The following is a 15,897-nucleotide window of genomic DNA, read 5'->3' on the forward strand; positions in this document are numbered from 1 at the left end:
AGGTAGTATTAGCTATAATGAGCACATGTGGGTCTTTGGTTGTACACACGTCACATATTTGCCATCTACTCTGTTTTATTTTATGGAAAATGAAATTGAAATCCACAGAAATTAAGTAACTTGCCATGATCACATAGCTACGAAGTTAATAACTAAACCATACTAGGATCTACTGCTTTTGACTAATTGAGCACCCTTTTTACATACCACATTATACATCTCTAATTAAGATATTTGTTCTAATTTATTGAAATAATAAGAGCCTGATTATCTTAGGTTTTTCTTTAGCTGTCTCTATCCTTAATCCTGTTTTTGCTTCCATTTACAACCTGTAGCCCTAAATTTCAAATATCTGCTTGGGCGTTGATTGCCAGTAATAATGTTTGCTTACTTGAATGAATTAGAGAATGCTATAAGAGCATATGATAAGTAGACCTAATCTGTTTTGATTAGGTTTTCAGGGAATTTACAGTATAATTTGAGACAGTATTAATAACAATGAAAACAATAAATGAAGTGTAGGCAAAGTGCGAGGCATTTAGTACCAATAGTAGCACAGACAGCTGTTTAGAAGAGGACGTTTGATCATCAAGAACTTGAGCCAATGTTTAAGTTTCATGGATCTACCTTAAGGAAATGTAGGACTTAGATGGGAAGACAGAGTCATAAAAGCAAACTGTATGTTTTCCCTACCAAAGGAATAGTAAAAAGCCTAAGATGCATGCAGGAGAATTGTGTAAAAACGACATCTCAATGACCAAGTTGTGGAGAATCTTGAAGTGTAGCTCCAATTCACTTTAATTCCAGATCACTTGACATAACAAAATGTTCCAATTCCCACAAAGAATATAAATCTAGGAATATTATGTGTTTGTGTCTATATAAGAAACAAATTGGAATTACTAAATTGGATTTTTGTGTAAATTGAGAAAGCTATATAATTTTTATGCTTATTTCTAGTAGGCTTCTTTGTGATCATATACATAACTAATACACAGTTTAGAATCTCAAATTCCCACAATTTCTCTTTCTAGGACACTGTATGACAGCGGTGTACCTGACTTTATACAATATTTGTTTTACTTCCCTACCTATACTGATATATAGTCTGTTGGAACAGCATATAGACCCTCACGTATTACAGAGCAAGCCTACCCTCTATCGGTAAGTATTTTCCGGTATTAAATGTCCATAACACTTCTGAGTATAAAAGTGTGTTACATAGTTACCAATTTTTGAAGCATCCTATAATAAGCAAATATATTAGGCAGTATCTCGGTGATTAATATTTACTAAGGAAGTATTTTAGTTTATGGTTATAGTTATTGGATATCAAAGAAAAACTTAATAACTTTTCCAGTGTTTTTAGAAATGAACACTTTTGTACTAGGAATGCATTGGGCAGTTGTTTAATTTGCATTTACTGTTGCAAACCAGTAATACTCATTTTATGTGCACAAAAGAAGTTATTTAGTAATTGGTTGTCTCCAAAGTTTCTAAAAAATTAGTTTATTTTCTAGCATTGACAAATTAATAAGTCATAATCAATGCAAAATGCAGGGTTGAGGACATTATTCCTATTCAGATCTTCTGGGTTATCCCTGTTTCCCCAGAACCAAGTAAGTAATCACAGAGATGTGGAACTATTCCTGAAGACCAGTTTATGGTTCCAAGTAACTGATGTCCACTCTTACAGAGGTATTCAGTCATCCAGAAATGGCAATAACTCACTTTGATTTCCCAGGATATCTAGGACTGGGCTGACCCTAAGATTACCACAAACTGCTCTTCCTTCCAGCCTTGGTGGACTATGAAATCGATTAGGAGCCTCAACTGCTGAACCAAACTCAAATGACTCCACTAAAAACAGATAGTCATAGCAGAGTGATGTTCCCAACAGAATATACTGCAGATAAATCAACTTTTAACAATTAAGCTGAATTATATGCCTATATCATGTTTTTTTTTCTAAATGAGAAAATGTTTTTAATATATTACATGAACTATAAGCTGCTACACAGATGTGTATTATAAACAGTGATTTGTAAATTCAGGTGTATACTTTCTGCTAATATTTTTAAGCAATTTTAAATTAAATATCCATCTTGTTTTTTCATTGTGAATTTGTAACAATAATTTAGTATGGAAATAATAAACATGAATCCTACCATGTTCCTTTTTCTCTCTCTTTTTTTTTTTTAATATACAGAGACATTAGTAAAAACCGTCAACTAAGCATTAAAACATTTCTTTATTGGACCATCCTGGGTTTCAGTCATGCCTTTATTTTCTTTTTTGGATCCTATTTTCTAATTGGAAAAGATATATCTCTGCTTGGAAATGGCCAGGTAAAATATATCATTTTTTAAAGAATATTTGTTAATAATTTCATTTAGTCTGATCTCTGATAACTTCTCTCATAAAAAATAAAAGTAAAATTCAATTCAAATTATAAAATTGTAGGTATTAAGTTAAAATGCAATTGTATAAAGATTTCAAAAGTTAAAAGCATTACACTATAGTCTTAATATGAAACTCAAGTTAGTAGGCAGTTTTGCTATTAAATTAATTCACACAAGGGGATATATCCTTGCATGCTGTTCACTTTAGGATTGTGTCTTAATAATAATTGCTGTCTATTTAGTGCTTACTATTTTGCTAAGAGTTTTACATGTTCCATCTCCATTAATTGTCATGATAATCCTATTGGAGAGATACTGTGACCTGCATTTTTCATATGAGAAATGAGGACTTGGTGTTTAGTTTTTTGCTTTTAATCATGTGAATTTTTCTTTTTCTTTTTTTTCTTTTTCTTTTTTTTTTTTTTTTTTGGTATGCTTAGGAAGTGGCCATTGTTACTGTGTCCTGATTGGAGAGCTTATTTGACTTCTGGCTGAATTAGGCCTCTCTTTCTAGGCTTAGCTAAATGAGTTATGAGGAAAGGAAGTGACAGCAGTGGTACTGTGGTAAATTGGAAATGCTTGTCGCCTTTAGTTTCCCTTTCCCACTGGCAGTACTTAATTAAGCATTGCAGAATATATTTTGAGACACAGAGATACAAGATTCGCAATTGGGAGAATATGAAGTTTTATCTGTTTGGCAAATATTTATTAAGGACCAAGCATACTGTGTACTATACTAGGTTCTGGATATGTGAGATTAACTAAACATGCTTGGTCATGGAGCATAGAGTCGTGTGAGATACAAAAAATAAGCAAATAAAATATCCAAGTGCAATGAAGGAAATGGATTTCAATTGTAGAGAGGTTTTTTTTAGCCATTCCTTTAAGATGTAGTGCAGGAACATACGTACATTCACTTTTGAGGACATGTGTAGCCTGATTTGGACAAAAATATGATCTTATTTTGTACAGTATAAAGATTACAGCACTTCCCAAATACTACCTTTTATTGAGTTATTTCTTTGTGCCAACTGTGTGTGGTAGCTTATTAAATTATAATAACTCTGTGAGGAAAATATCATTACTTTTTGCATATTAGAAAATTAACCTTGGAGAGGTTAAAAAATTTGCCTCAGGTCACAAATTACAAGAACAGAATTCAGACTCAGATCTCTGTGACTTCAAAGCCTGTGTGCTTAGCCATGATCCTAAGTTCCTTTGAGAAACAAGTTATTAGCCCAGTGCCTTTGTGCACAATAGTGCCACCTGTGCAAGGACCATCAAACTTGCAGATAGTATGCCCATTGCTACCTGAAATATTAGGGTGAAAACTGGACAGAAGCTTTGAAAAGTAGAAGGAACATGTCATCCATAAAAGGAAATTAATTTTTTTGTTGCTGGTTAGTACTTTGTTCCTGATTTTAAAAGTTGTATGTGTGCATTAAATTTGAAATACATAGGAAAAAATATAAAGAAAATAAATCACCAGGGCCCCTGGCTGAGTCTGTCAGAGGGTGTGCTAGTCTTGATCTTGGGGTTGTAAGTTTGAGCCCCACAGTAGGTGTAGAGGTTACTAAAATAATTGTTTTAATCTTTAAAAAAAAGAAATCACCTGTTGTCCTTTTACCTAAGTATAATTACTTCTATGATTTTAACATGTTTTCACCCATTCCTTTTTATTTTTTGCTATTTTCCATTAACTTCATAATTTATATCCCCCTATGTCTCAATGATAGCTTTTTTTTTAATTTTTTTAACGTTTATTTATTTATTTATTTATTTATTTATTTATTTATTTTTAATTTATTTTTCAACGTTTATTTGTTTTTGGGACAGAGAGAGACAGAGCATGAACGGGGGAGGGGCAGAGAGAGAGGGAGACACAGAATCAGAAACAGGCTCCAGGCTCTGAGCCATCAGCCCAGAGCCCGACGCGGGGCTCGAACTCACGGACCGCGAGATCGTGACCTGGCTGAAGTCGGACGCTTAACCGACTGCGCCACCCAGGCGCCCCAACGTTTATTTATTTTTGAGACAGAGAGAGACAGCATGAACAGGGGAGGGGCAGAGAGAGAGGGAGACACAGAATCTGAAACAGGCTCCAGGCTCTGAGCTGTCAGCACAGAGCCCGACGCGGGGCTCGAACTCACGGACCGTGAGATCATGACCTGAGCCGAAGTCGGACGCTTAACCGACCAAGCCACCCAGGCACCCCAATGATAGCTTTATTATAGTTCTCCCCTTATTATAGCCTAAGTGATTTTCCATGTTATTAAAAATGCTTCAAAAATATTTTTTCATGGCTACATAGTATTTTATTATATGTCAGAATTTAAGTATTCCCTTGATAATTTAAATTTGTTTCTTATGTTTAGTGACTCTTTTAAAATTAAATTTTAAGCATGCTGTATACAAAGATAAAATCTTAATGAAGATATTTTTCATTACCATGTATGAATTGTTGGTTTCCCTTTTTTTGGTAACTCAATTTGTAAATCATTAACTTCTTTCCTCTTTTAGCCTAATTGTTCTATCACTCAGATATATACCATTAGAAACTAATCTACTACTCCCTGCCACCAATACTAGGTATGGTGGGAAAGAAGCACACATTGGGATCAGGTGAAATGACTCCACAACCTGACACCTGAAGTTACCATTTGAGTGATTTGGGATGAGTTAGTTAACCTCTCTAAGACTCAGTTTCCTCACCCACAAAATTATATATAGGAGCAGAATCCCTACCTTCTAGGTTTGCAGTGAGGATTATTATATATAAAGAGCATTAGGCATAGTGGCTAGCATGTACAAGTACTCAATCAGTCTTAGCAGAGTTAGTTGTTATTTTTACCATCCAATAAGTATTTTGAAGACCCTGCCTTCCCAATCCCATCTGATCAACTTCTCCTGGAATCTCTCTCCTCTTTAAATGTGTATGTTAAACTGTCCTTGCTGACTCTCTCAGAATGTGCTCATTTTAGTTCCAAGCCACTGTTATATTTCATCTCTTGACTCTTTTTTCCCCAGAGTCTTAGAACCATCTGTTCCTTAGGGTTAAGCCCACAGACCTCTGTCCTTTTGCTCCAGCCCTCTCTTACGTCTTCCTATACTGAAAATCTTTTTAGACATCTAGCTCATGTCCCATTGTTCAACACTGGATATGTTGAATGGTTTCTGTTTTCCAGTTAGTTATTCTTGTGTGCCCAACAAATCTACCAACAGTTGAAAGCCTGAAGTAGAAAACATTATTAGGGGGAAGTACTGGGAAGAGGAATAGCTAGAGATAAGGATGAAGTTGATGCAAATCAGTGACCCTGAGAGAGGAGCAGGAGAAAGAGTTGAAATAGTTTGGGGTCCAGGTAGAGCAGGACAGTTCAGGAGAAGTTAAGATTCCACTCCCATTTTTTGTATAAGGGTCTAGCAGTATCATGAATATTATAAGTATGAATTTTCGACAAATATTTTTGAAGTATTCACTCATTCTTAATTTCTCTTTAACTTAGGAAAGAATTACTCATTTTTCATTTTTCTCAGATCTTTTTAACAGGACTTCCTTTCTTTAGTAAAATACAAGCACCCTGATAAAATTTTCTCTGAGATTTGGAAAGAGTAATGTATATAACATGGCTGAATGCTTGTTTGTGTGTGTGTGTCTAAAAACTGCTTTCCTGTGGGCAGATCTTTACCTTCACAGCACCATTTAAAAATGACATAGTGACTAATTTTTAATTATTTTTCTCCAGAATAGTAGAAGAATTAAATTCATGTAAAATTTGCCTAGCCTTATGCAGGCTTAAGATACTCCTAGTGCTTGGAGTTACAACCTGGAGCTTATCTTACAGTGCAGTGGTATCATCACAAACGTTTGTCCAGAAGTCACAGATTAGTAATTTGGTGGCTATATTGCATGGGTAATCTTTTCATTTTATTTTCAAAGCTAAAAATGAGCTTAACATAAAACTTTAAAGTATTTCTGTAATCCAACAGAATCAACTTTTTTGGTGTTTTTAAACATGCTTCATGGAAAAGCACAATCACCATTTCTTTTATGTTTAAAGAGTTTTGACAAAAGTTAAAATGGTTATAGAATATTTGTTAGAGATCTTGATGTAACTTTATGTTTGACAAAAACTTTAGTTTTATTTTTTTAAGATTTTGTTTTGATTCCAGTTAGTTAACATGCAGTGTTATATTAGTTTCTAGTGTACAATATAGTGATTCACCAATTCCATACATCACCCAGTACTCATCACAACAAGTGCCCTCCTTAATCCCCATCATCTATTCAGCCCATCTCCCCACTCCCCTCTCTTCTGGTAATCATCAGTTTGTCCTCTATAGTTAAGCATCCATTTCTTAATTTGTCTCCCTCTCTTTTTCCGTTTGCTTGTTTGTTTTCTTTCTTAAATTACATGTATGAGTGAAATTACAATGCTAAGCGAAATAAGTCAGTCAGATCTTAATATAACTTAAAATTTTTTTAAGCCCTCCAGGAGAACCTGGCTGGCTTATTAGTCAGTAAAGCATGCAACTCTGGATCTCAGTGTTGTGAGTCTGAGCCTCACGTTGGGTATACAGGTTACTGAGAAATATAAAAAAAATGAATTAAAAAAATTTTTAAGTCCTCCAAAAATAATGAAAACTGATTTCCATTAAATCATTTTTTAAAAACACCTTGAGGGGCGCCTGGGTGGCGCAGTCGGTTAAGCGTCCGACTTCAGCCAGGTCACGATCTCGCGGTCCGTGAGTTCGAGCCCCGCGTCAGGCTCTGGGCTGATGGCTCAGAGCCTGGAGCCTGTTTCCGATTCTGTGTCTCCCTCTCTCTCTGCCCCTCCCCCGTTCATGCTCTGTCTCTCTCTGTCCCAAAAATAAATAAATGTTGAAAAAAAAAAATTAAAAAAAAATAATAATAAAAACACCTTGAGTTGTATTTGATATACAGTAAACTGCACATATTTAAAAATAGATAATTTGATACTTTTTAGAAAGTCTTTAATTCCAGTTAGTTGACATACAGTGTTTTATTAGTTTCAGGTGTGCCATACAGTGATTCAATTCCTTATGTCACCCAGTGCTCATCACAAGTGTATTCCTTAATCTTCATCACCTGTTTAACCCATCCTTCCACCCACCTCCCCTCTGGTAATCATCACTTTGTTCTCTGTAATTAAGAGTCTGTTTCTTGGTTTCTCTCTCTCTCTCTCTCTCTGTCTCTCTCTCTCTCTCTCTCTCTCTCTCTTCCCTTTGCTGGTTTGTTTTGTTTCTTAAATTCCCCATGAGTGAAATCATATGGTATTTGTCTTTCCCTAACTTATTTCACTTAGCATTATACTCTCTAGCTCCATCTGTATCGTTGCAAATGACAAGATTTCATTCTCCTTTAATGGCTGAATAATATTTCATTGTGTATATATACCACCTCTTGTTTATTTTTCAATCAGTGGACACTTGGGCTGCTTCCATACTTTGTAAGTAATGCTGCTGTAAACATAGAGATACATGTATCCATTTGAATTAGTGTTTTTGTACTCTTTGTAAATATCCAGTAGTGCAAATTGCTGGATTATAGGGTGGTTCTGTTTTTAACCTTTTGAGGAACCTCCATACTGTTTTCCACGGTGGCTGCACCAGTTTACATTCCCACCAACAGTGCTCAAGTGTTCTCTTCTGCACATACCCGCCAACACCTGTTTCTTGTGTTGTTGATTTTAGCCATTCTGATAGGTGTGAGGTGATACTTTACTGTAGTTTTGATTTGCATTTCCCTGATGGTAAGTGATGGTGAGCATCTTTTCTTGAGTCAGCCCTCAGGATGTCTTCTTTGGAGAAATGTCTGTCCATGTCTTCTGCCCAATTTTTAATTGGATTATTTGTTTTTGGGGTGTTGAGTTTTACAAGTTCTTTATATGTTTTGGATACTGACCGTTTATTGGCTTTGTCATTTGCAAATATTTTCTCCCATACCACAGATTGCCTTTTTGTTTTGTTGATTGTTTCCTTCATTGTGCAGAAGTTTTATTTTGATGCAGCCCCAGTAGTTTATTTTTGCATTTGTTTTCCCTTGCCTCAGGAGACACATGTAGAAAAAAAGCTCCCGAGGCTGTTGTCAAAGAAGTTCTTGACTGTGTTCTCTTCTAGGATTTTTATGGTTTCAGGTTTCACATTTAGGTCTTAATCCATTTTGAATTTATTTTTGTGTATGGTGTAAGAAAGCGGTCCAGTTTCTTTTGCATGTTGCTGTCCATTTTTCCCAACACCATTTGTTGAAGAGATAGTCTTTTTCCCATTGGATATTCTTTCCTGCTTTGTAAAAGAATGTGATACTTTTTTTTTAACCACCTTAACATTTTTAAGAGTACAGTTCAGTATATTCATATTGTTGTACAATAAAATTGTCAGAACTTTTTCAACTTGGAAAACCAAAACTCTATAAACTACTACCCATTTCTCCCTCTTCTCAGCCCTTGGAAATCAATTCTGCTTTCTGTTTCTAAGAACATGACTATCTATGACATTTTTTTTTTTTTTGAAAAGCTAAATAATTGGGAGGTAAACACCAATGAAGAATGTTTATTTCAGTAAAGTAAGAGGTACTAAAAACAAATGACTGTCTTTTTAAAAAAAGAAGAATTTATCTCCCCCTCTCTTGACTCTGCAGAGTAAGTAATCTCATCTTAGAACACACTTATTCTGACAATGTTGCTGTTTGGAATATTTTTGGAAATAGCTTGTATTGTCTTCCTATGATCTCAGCAAGGTAACATTCTCAGGGAAAAAGCTATTTAAAATCATAGATGGGGAAGATGCTACTTAAGATTATAGATAAGAAAGAAGGTAGAAAAGCAATTCAGATTCGAAGAGTTCACCTCCAATAAAGTGGACTTCTGTAGGATGCAAAGGCAAAGGCATGTCAGCTTGGGTAAGAGTACATTAGAAGACTAAAACACTACAATGAAGGAAACAGAAAGGAGGGAATTTTAGTCATATGGTGAGAATGGAAAACCAAGATGATATAGGGAGGAAAATAATCAGGAGAAGAGTTTTAGAGGTAGCTGAGTTCCCATCATAAGCCTACATGACATTTTGCTTGTTGGGTGGTTTCAGCCAAAGGCTTTATAAGAAAGAAGATTAAAGAAAAACAGCTCCTGTTAACTCAGGAATTCAAATGCTAATACCTACTCCACTCATTCTCAATGGTCTGATATGAAAATGAGAAACTAGGCAACTATTTAAAATGAGATCTGGCCCAAATAAGGGTTTTTTTAAATTTGCTTGTTTTGGTTTTGTTCTATTGAAGTGTGCAAGAACTAAAAGGAAAATGTTCTACCATTAATGATTGTGTCCTTATGAATTGTACCCAGTTTTAAAAACTAAAATAACTGAATTACAAAAATATATAGGATTGGGAAAAAAAGGGAAAAGTTTTTAGAGTATTCTAATTCTAGTTAGACTTCTCCAGTGGAGATTTTGGAATTATCAGAGCCACAGTACCATTCTAAAATACATTTTGTACACTATTCCACCACATTAAAAATTTAATGAGATATAACATATTAAGGAAGAAAAAGTAATTCACCCTCATCAAACTTTCTAGGTCTGGACCATTTGCCAGATTAATTAGCAACTCAAGGTAGACTAAAGAGATGAAATTTCAGGTTGTAATTCTGAAAGAGAAAAATAAACTTTTTTATACTGTTCACTGTTTTTTCTTGAAATTATAATGATTTCTCCCCTTATTTCCTATCCTTAATTAATTTCTCTTTCATGCTATACATGTCATCAGCTGTTGAAACCTAACCACCAAATGGTAAGAGCTCTGTGTTAAGACTAGAAATATGTCATTTTGTATCTGTATTCCACAGTGAATACAGTATCTTTTATTTCAATTTAAATGATTTAACCACTGTAATTACCAGTCAGGTCATTCAAGAACACATATGCAATTAATTCCTATAAGTAGATACAGATTTCTTTGAATAAAGCATTTTATGATTAATACAACTTTGATTATCTAGTTCATTAAAGAATTTCCCTGTATGTTCACTTATTCATGAGACAAATATTTAAAGCACTGGTAATACTCCAGGCAATTGATAGAAAATGAAATTTAGTGTACATTAGAAGAGAACAGAAAAATACACTTTGCAGGGCACCTGGGTGACTCAGTCAGTTAAGCATCCGACTTCAGCTCAGGTCATGATCTCACAGTCCATGTGTTAGAGCCCTGCATCGGACTGTGTGGGTTCAAACCCCAGGACGGGGTCTGTGCTGACAGCTCAGAGCCTGGAGCCTGCTTCAGATTCTGTGTCTCCCTCTCTCTCTGACCCTCCGCTGCTTGCACTCTGTCTCTCAAAGATAAATAAACATTAAAAAAAATTTTTTTTTTAAGAAAAATATACTTCGCTTCTTATCGTATCACCCAACAATTGATCAAATGTTTAAAATCTATAATAAAGAGAGTTTGTATTGGAGAACTAAACAACTGATTAAGGAAGGTAATTCATTTATAGATCTCTGTATAGTTAAGTTAAACCTAATACAAAAAGTTTTCATCTTTTGTTTATTCTTAAACCCCTTCTTGCCTAACCTGGGACTTTACTCCTGTAATTATCTTTTCACCTTCCTTCTCATCAATCTGTCATCCTCTATTAGATCATACTAGTCACCATACAAACATGTTCTAATATTTCCCATCTTCTAATGAAAACCACAGTTCCTTGAGCTACAGATTGCGTTTGCTGTATTTTTTGTGTATTTTCAGAGCAAAATTTGAAGAAGTTATCTTTTTTGCTGTTTCTACTTCCTGTTTCCTCTTCTCCCTTGAACATACTCCTGTGGGGCTTTTGCTCCCAGCACTCTGTCAAAACCATGTTCTTTATGGTCACCAGCCACCCCTACATTGTTAAATCCAAGAGCATTTCCCAGCCCTTATGAACTCAACCCCGGGGCACAATTTACAAAGCCTTCCTACCTGCCGTTATCTTCTCTCAGCTTCTATAACTTACTTTGGCTTCTTTACTGACTATTCCTCTTCAGTCTTCTCTTCCTACCCTCAGAATCAGGGCTTCCCACCTTCTGCACTAATGATATTTTGAGCCAGATAATTTTAATTGTAGGGGTTCATCCTAGGAGTTGTAGGGTGTTAAGCAGCATGCCTAACCTCTACCCACTAGATACCAGTAGCATACTGGTAACATATCTAGCATACTAGATCCCTTTCTTACACCACACACAAAAATAAACCCAAAATGGATGAAAGACCTAAATGTGAGACAGGAAACCATCAAAACCCTAGAGGAGAAAACAGGAAACAACCTCTTTGACCTCAGCCACAGCAATTTCTTGCTCAATGCGTCTCTAAAGGCAATGGAATTAAAAGCAAAAATGAACTATTGGGACCTCATCAAGATAAAAAGCTACTGCACCGCAAAGGAAACAATCAACAAAACTAAAAGGCAACTGACGGAATGGGAGAAGATATTTGTAAATGACATATCGGATAAAGAGTTAGTGTCCAAAAACTGTAAAGAACTTGCCAAACTCAACACCCAAAAAACAAATAATCCAATGAACAAATGGGCAGAAGACATAAATAGACACTTTTCCAAAGACATACAGATGGCTAAAAGACACATGAAAAGATGTTCAACATTGCTCATCATCAGGGAAAGACGAATCAAAACCCCATTGAGATACCACCTCACACCAGTCAGAGTGGCTAACGTTAACAACCCCGGAAACAACAGATGTGCGGATGTGGAGAAACGGGAATCCTCTTGCACTGTTAGTGGGAAGGCAAACTGGTGCAGCCACTCTGGAAAACAATGTGGAGTTTCCTCAAAAACTTAAAAATAGAATTACCCTATGAGCCTGCTCACCTACGCTGTGTCCAGAAATACAGTGTCAAGTGATCTGCCATAACCTCTGGTTGGAATGGTTTCAGAAGACAGTTGTGATTGAAGAGTTATCATTTTTATTGTGTGACATGAATAAAGTAGTCACTAATAACTATCATTCTAACTAAAAACATCCTGTGTCACACAATCTCAAAGCCATCTTTGGGTTTCTAATCTGATAATGTTACCCAAAGGATCATTTTTACATGACGGTAATAAACATAATAATGCTTTATGTTTTTTTCATAACCTTTAACCTTTAACCTTTCATAACCTGCTTTAACCTTACAAATGTAGTCACAGATTTCAAATGTACCTGGCCTACATAATGCAAGTGATTTTTAGTAAAGAATGAAGTTATGTGGCTTTTTTCTTTCTCCTTATATCTGATTTAGCATCCTATTAATACTTAATGGAGTAATGGTTCTGGGTTTTTTTGTTTTGTTTTGTTTTCTCTTTAGATGTTTGGAAACTGGACATTTGGCACCTTGGTTTTCACAGTCATGGTTATTACAGTCACAGTCAAGGTATGGTGCAGAAATTAGAAACATGGACACATTTTGTATCTGTATAATTCAAAGTTAATTTTCTTTGGTTTTTTTTTTAACTGTAGGTTGATATGTTTCCCTTTTAACTTCTCCTTTTTTTAGTCATGAGTAATTTCACTGATTGCTATTTTAATATTTCATTTTAATTTTTATTAAAAAACATTTAAGTTTGTTATTTTGGAAAGCCTCAGCTGATTTTTATGGTCAAATAAAGGTTAACCTCACAATATTCATCTCTGAAATTTCACTTCCCTATATATAATGTTAAATAACCCAGGTTGTTTTAGTCCATGGAGTAGAGAATAAAGTATTCAATAAATTTCAGTGCTACTTCCTCATAGAAGAAAAACATTATAAACTTGAAATTATTCAATTTCATATGGACCCTTTCATTAATATTTATCTTCTGAGGGTCTTGCCATAGGAACCTTAGGCACTTAAAATTACTACATTTTATTCTTGAATTTCATCTATGAGGTTTAATTTAAGTAAGTATTATTTTGTATTAAAGATTAAAAAAAATTTTTTTTAGATGGCTTTGGAAACTCATTTTTGGACCTGGATCAACCATCTTGTTACCTGGGGATCTATTATATTCTATTTTGTATTTTCTTTGTTTTATGGAGGGATTCTCTGGTAAGTAACTATATTATATTTTAATTATATTGCTTCAACTCTATTTATTATGTTAGGTTATATTATGAACAAATTCTGCTCAGAGTAATTTTGAGACCCTATTCGGTAATAAATTTGCTTCTTTCAGTTGATCTTACTGATAGGGAGAAGCAAATTTAACAATTACTGAATATATACTATGTTCTAGTGGTTTTAACTTAAGATATTATTATCTCTATTCTTTCAATATGGAAACTGAAAGCCAAGATAACAAAGGTTAAGAAGTAGCAAAGCTAGGGTTTAAACCACAGTTGTTTTACTGTACACTTAGTGTTCAAATTACACTAACCATATTACCTCTAAATTATCAGTGTACATAATATAAGTCACATAGAACCATTATTTTTATGAATGAGTTAACTTCTTTTTCAAAAGTAAATAATATGCTTCGTCTTTATTGGTAAAATCAGATATTCTGTCACTCTGATAGATTGAAAATTAATGCCTCTCCTAAGACTCTTTAGTGAGTGAGAATCTAAAATCTCTCCTTTGGAGAATTACATTTGCCCGCTGTGTCTTTGATGCCAGTGTCAGGCAGAAAACTACACAAAGTAGCCAAAACATCTTGGATTAAATATTAACCTCCATTTAGGATCATACAAGGATACCCTTATTATCATCTAGAATGTTTAATTTTAATCCTCTTTATTTTTCCATTTCTTTCTGTATTTCCCCATATTCTTTTGAAGTGATCTATACAAAAATTCCAAAAAGAGTATGTCGACTATACCTATTACTATGTAGAATTTGTAATTGTGAGTGTATTTATTGTAAAATACATTTTTAGAGAAGAACTTCTAAGAAGAGCTTTTCAGCCTAGGATTTGAGTAATCAGTATGTAGTTGCTTAGTGGAAAGTATTTTGTTACATACTTTTCCTTGCTATTCTTGGTCTCATAAGTCTGTATTACTGCATAATTCTTTTGATATCCTACTGCTCAGGGAGAGTTACCTAGTCAGCTACTTGTCACCCTCCTAATAATAAAAACTGTAGTTGTCATTGAAAGTAATTAAATTGGATTTCATTTTTAACAATTAAAGTCTCTCATTTTATTAGATATGCAGTTAATTATACTAATTCCAAATTTTGACCATTTTCCTGTAGTAATCTTAAAATTATGATGTTCACATATAGCGGATTTACATGATGCTTTGATTTAAGAAATTGTCTTACCAGTTTTCTACTTAAATGTTTATATTTATTTTTGAAAGAGAGAGAGAGGCAGAGTATGAACAGGGGAGGGGCAGAGAGAGAGACACACAGAATCTGAAGCAGGCTCCAGGCTCTGAGCTGTCAGAACAGAGGCTGACACAGCGTATGAACTCATGAACTATGAGATCATGACCTGAGCTGATGTTGGATGCTTAACCAACTGAGCCACCCAGGTACCCAGTTTTCTATTTCTATTAAGCCTACCTTCTTTCTTTGCAGGCCATTTTTGGGCTCCCAGAATATGTACTTTGTATTTATTCAGCTCCTATCAAGTGGTTCTGCTTGGTTTGCCATAATACTTATGGTTGTTACATGTCTACTACTTGATATTGTGAAGAAAGTATTTGAACGACAACTCCATCCTACAAATACTGAAAAGGCACAGGTAACCACTTTTTATATACAATACCTTTTTAATTAGAGGTCTGTAATGATGAATAGCTGTCATTATAATTTGCTTATATCACAGAATAGGAAATTATCCATTCTTGTGTCAAGTATTTCGCAAAATAAATATTATTATATGTGATATTTTTTAGTTTCTTATTTCTATTAATTTTGACTCCTGGCAAATTAAAATTTTCTTAAATTATACTGTTTATTAACAGAGCTCTAGATTTAAATAGAAGACTATCAAGTTATGTCCAGATAAACATAATAAATATGTTTTAAATAACATTACGGCATTCTATCAGAGATCTGTAATTGGGATAAATCCATGTCTTTAGATACACATTAGAATTCTAGTATCAGTTTTTCACATTACTTTGTTTTCAACAAGAGTCTGAAATAAGTTCTTTAACCTAAATAATTTTTACAGAATGGATTTTTATAAAATATATTTTCTTACTAAATGCATATTAATAAATATTAACAATGTGTTACATGGTGTTTAAGAATATAGTCTTTAGAGCCTGATAATTCTCAGTTCAGAACCCAGTTCTACCACTTGGGTAGCTCCGTAACTTTAAGTCTCCCTTTCCTCATAAGTAGTAAAATTATGATAGAACTATCTATTTCATTACCTTTATAATGAGGATTAAGTGAAATAATGTTCAATAACATAGTAGATGCTCAGGAAATAATAGCTATTTAGTTGAATGTGCCATTTTGTATATTTGACTTGTACATGGTTGAGACTTTTTCTGCATATTTGCTACACAC

The 15,897-nt window shown here is 34.3% G+C and overlaps 1 protein-coding gene across 5 annotated transcripts in view; it reads left to right on the forward strand.

Moving 5' to 3' along the window:
* The window catches only part of ATP11B (ATPase phospholipid transporting 11B (putative)), a 128,429-nt gene that overhangs the window by 91,404 nt on the left and 21,128 nt on the right, over positions 1 to 15,897 (forward strand). For 4 of the 5 annotated variants that reach the window (XM_030329704.1, XM_030329703.1, XM_030329702.1 and 1 more), the window contains exons 24-28: positions 1,035 to 1,164; positions 2,210 to 2,348; positions 12,760 to 12,825; positions 13,379 to 13,482; positions 14,953 to 15,118. In XM_030329704.1, the coding sequence (XP_030185564.1) occupies positions 1,035 to 1,164; positions 2,210 to 2,348; positions 12,760 to 12,825; positions 13,379 to 13,482; positions 14,953 to 15,118 (605 nt within the window). Of the gene's footprint in view, positions 1 to 1,034; positions 1,165 to 1,744; positions 2,173 to 2,209; positions 2,349 to 12,759; positions 12,826 to 13,378; positions 13,483 to 14,952; positions 15,119 to 15,897 lie in introns of those variants that run through there. The other variant, XM_030329705.1, reaches the window with a different exon arrangement.

This window comes from Lynx canadensis, chromosome C2 (genome assembly GCF_007474595.2).
Source record: "Lynx canadensis isolate LIC74 chromosome C2, mLynCan4.pri.v2, whole genome shotgun sequence".
Lineage (NCBI taxonomy): Eukaryota > Metazoa > Chordata > Mammalia > Carnivora > Felidae > Lynx > Lynx canadensis.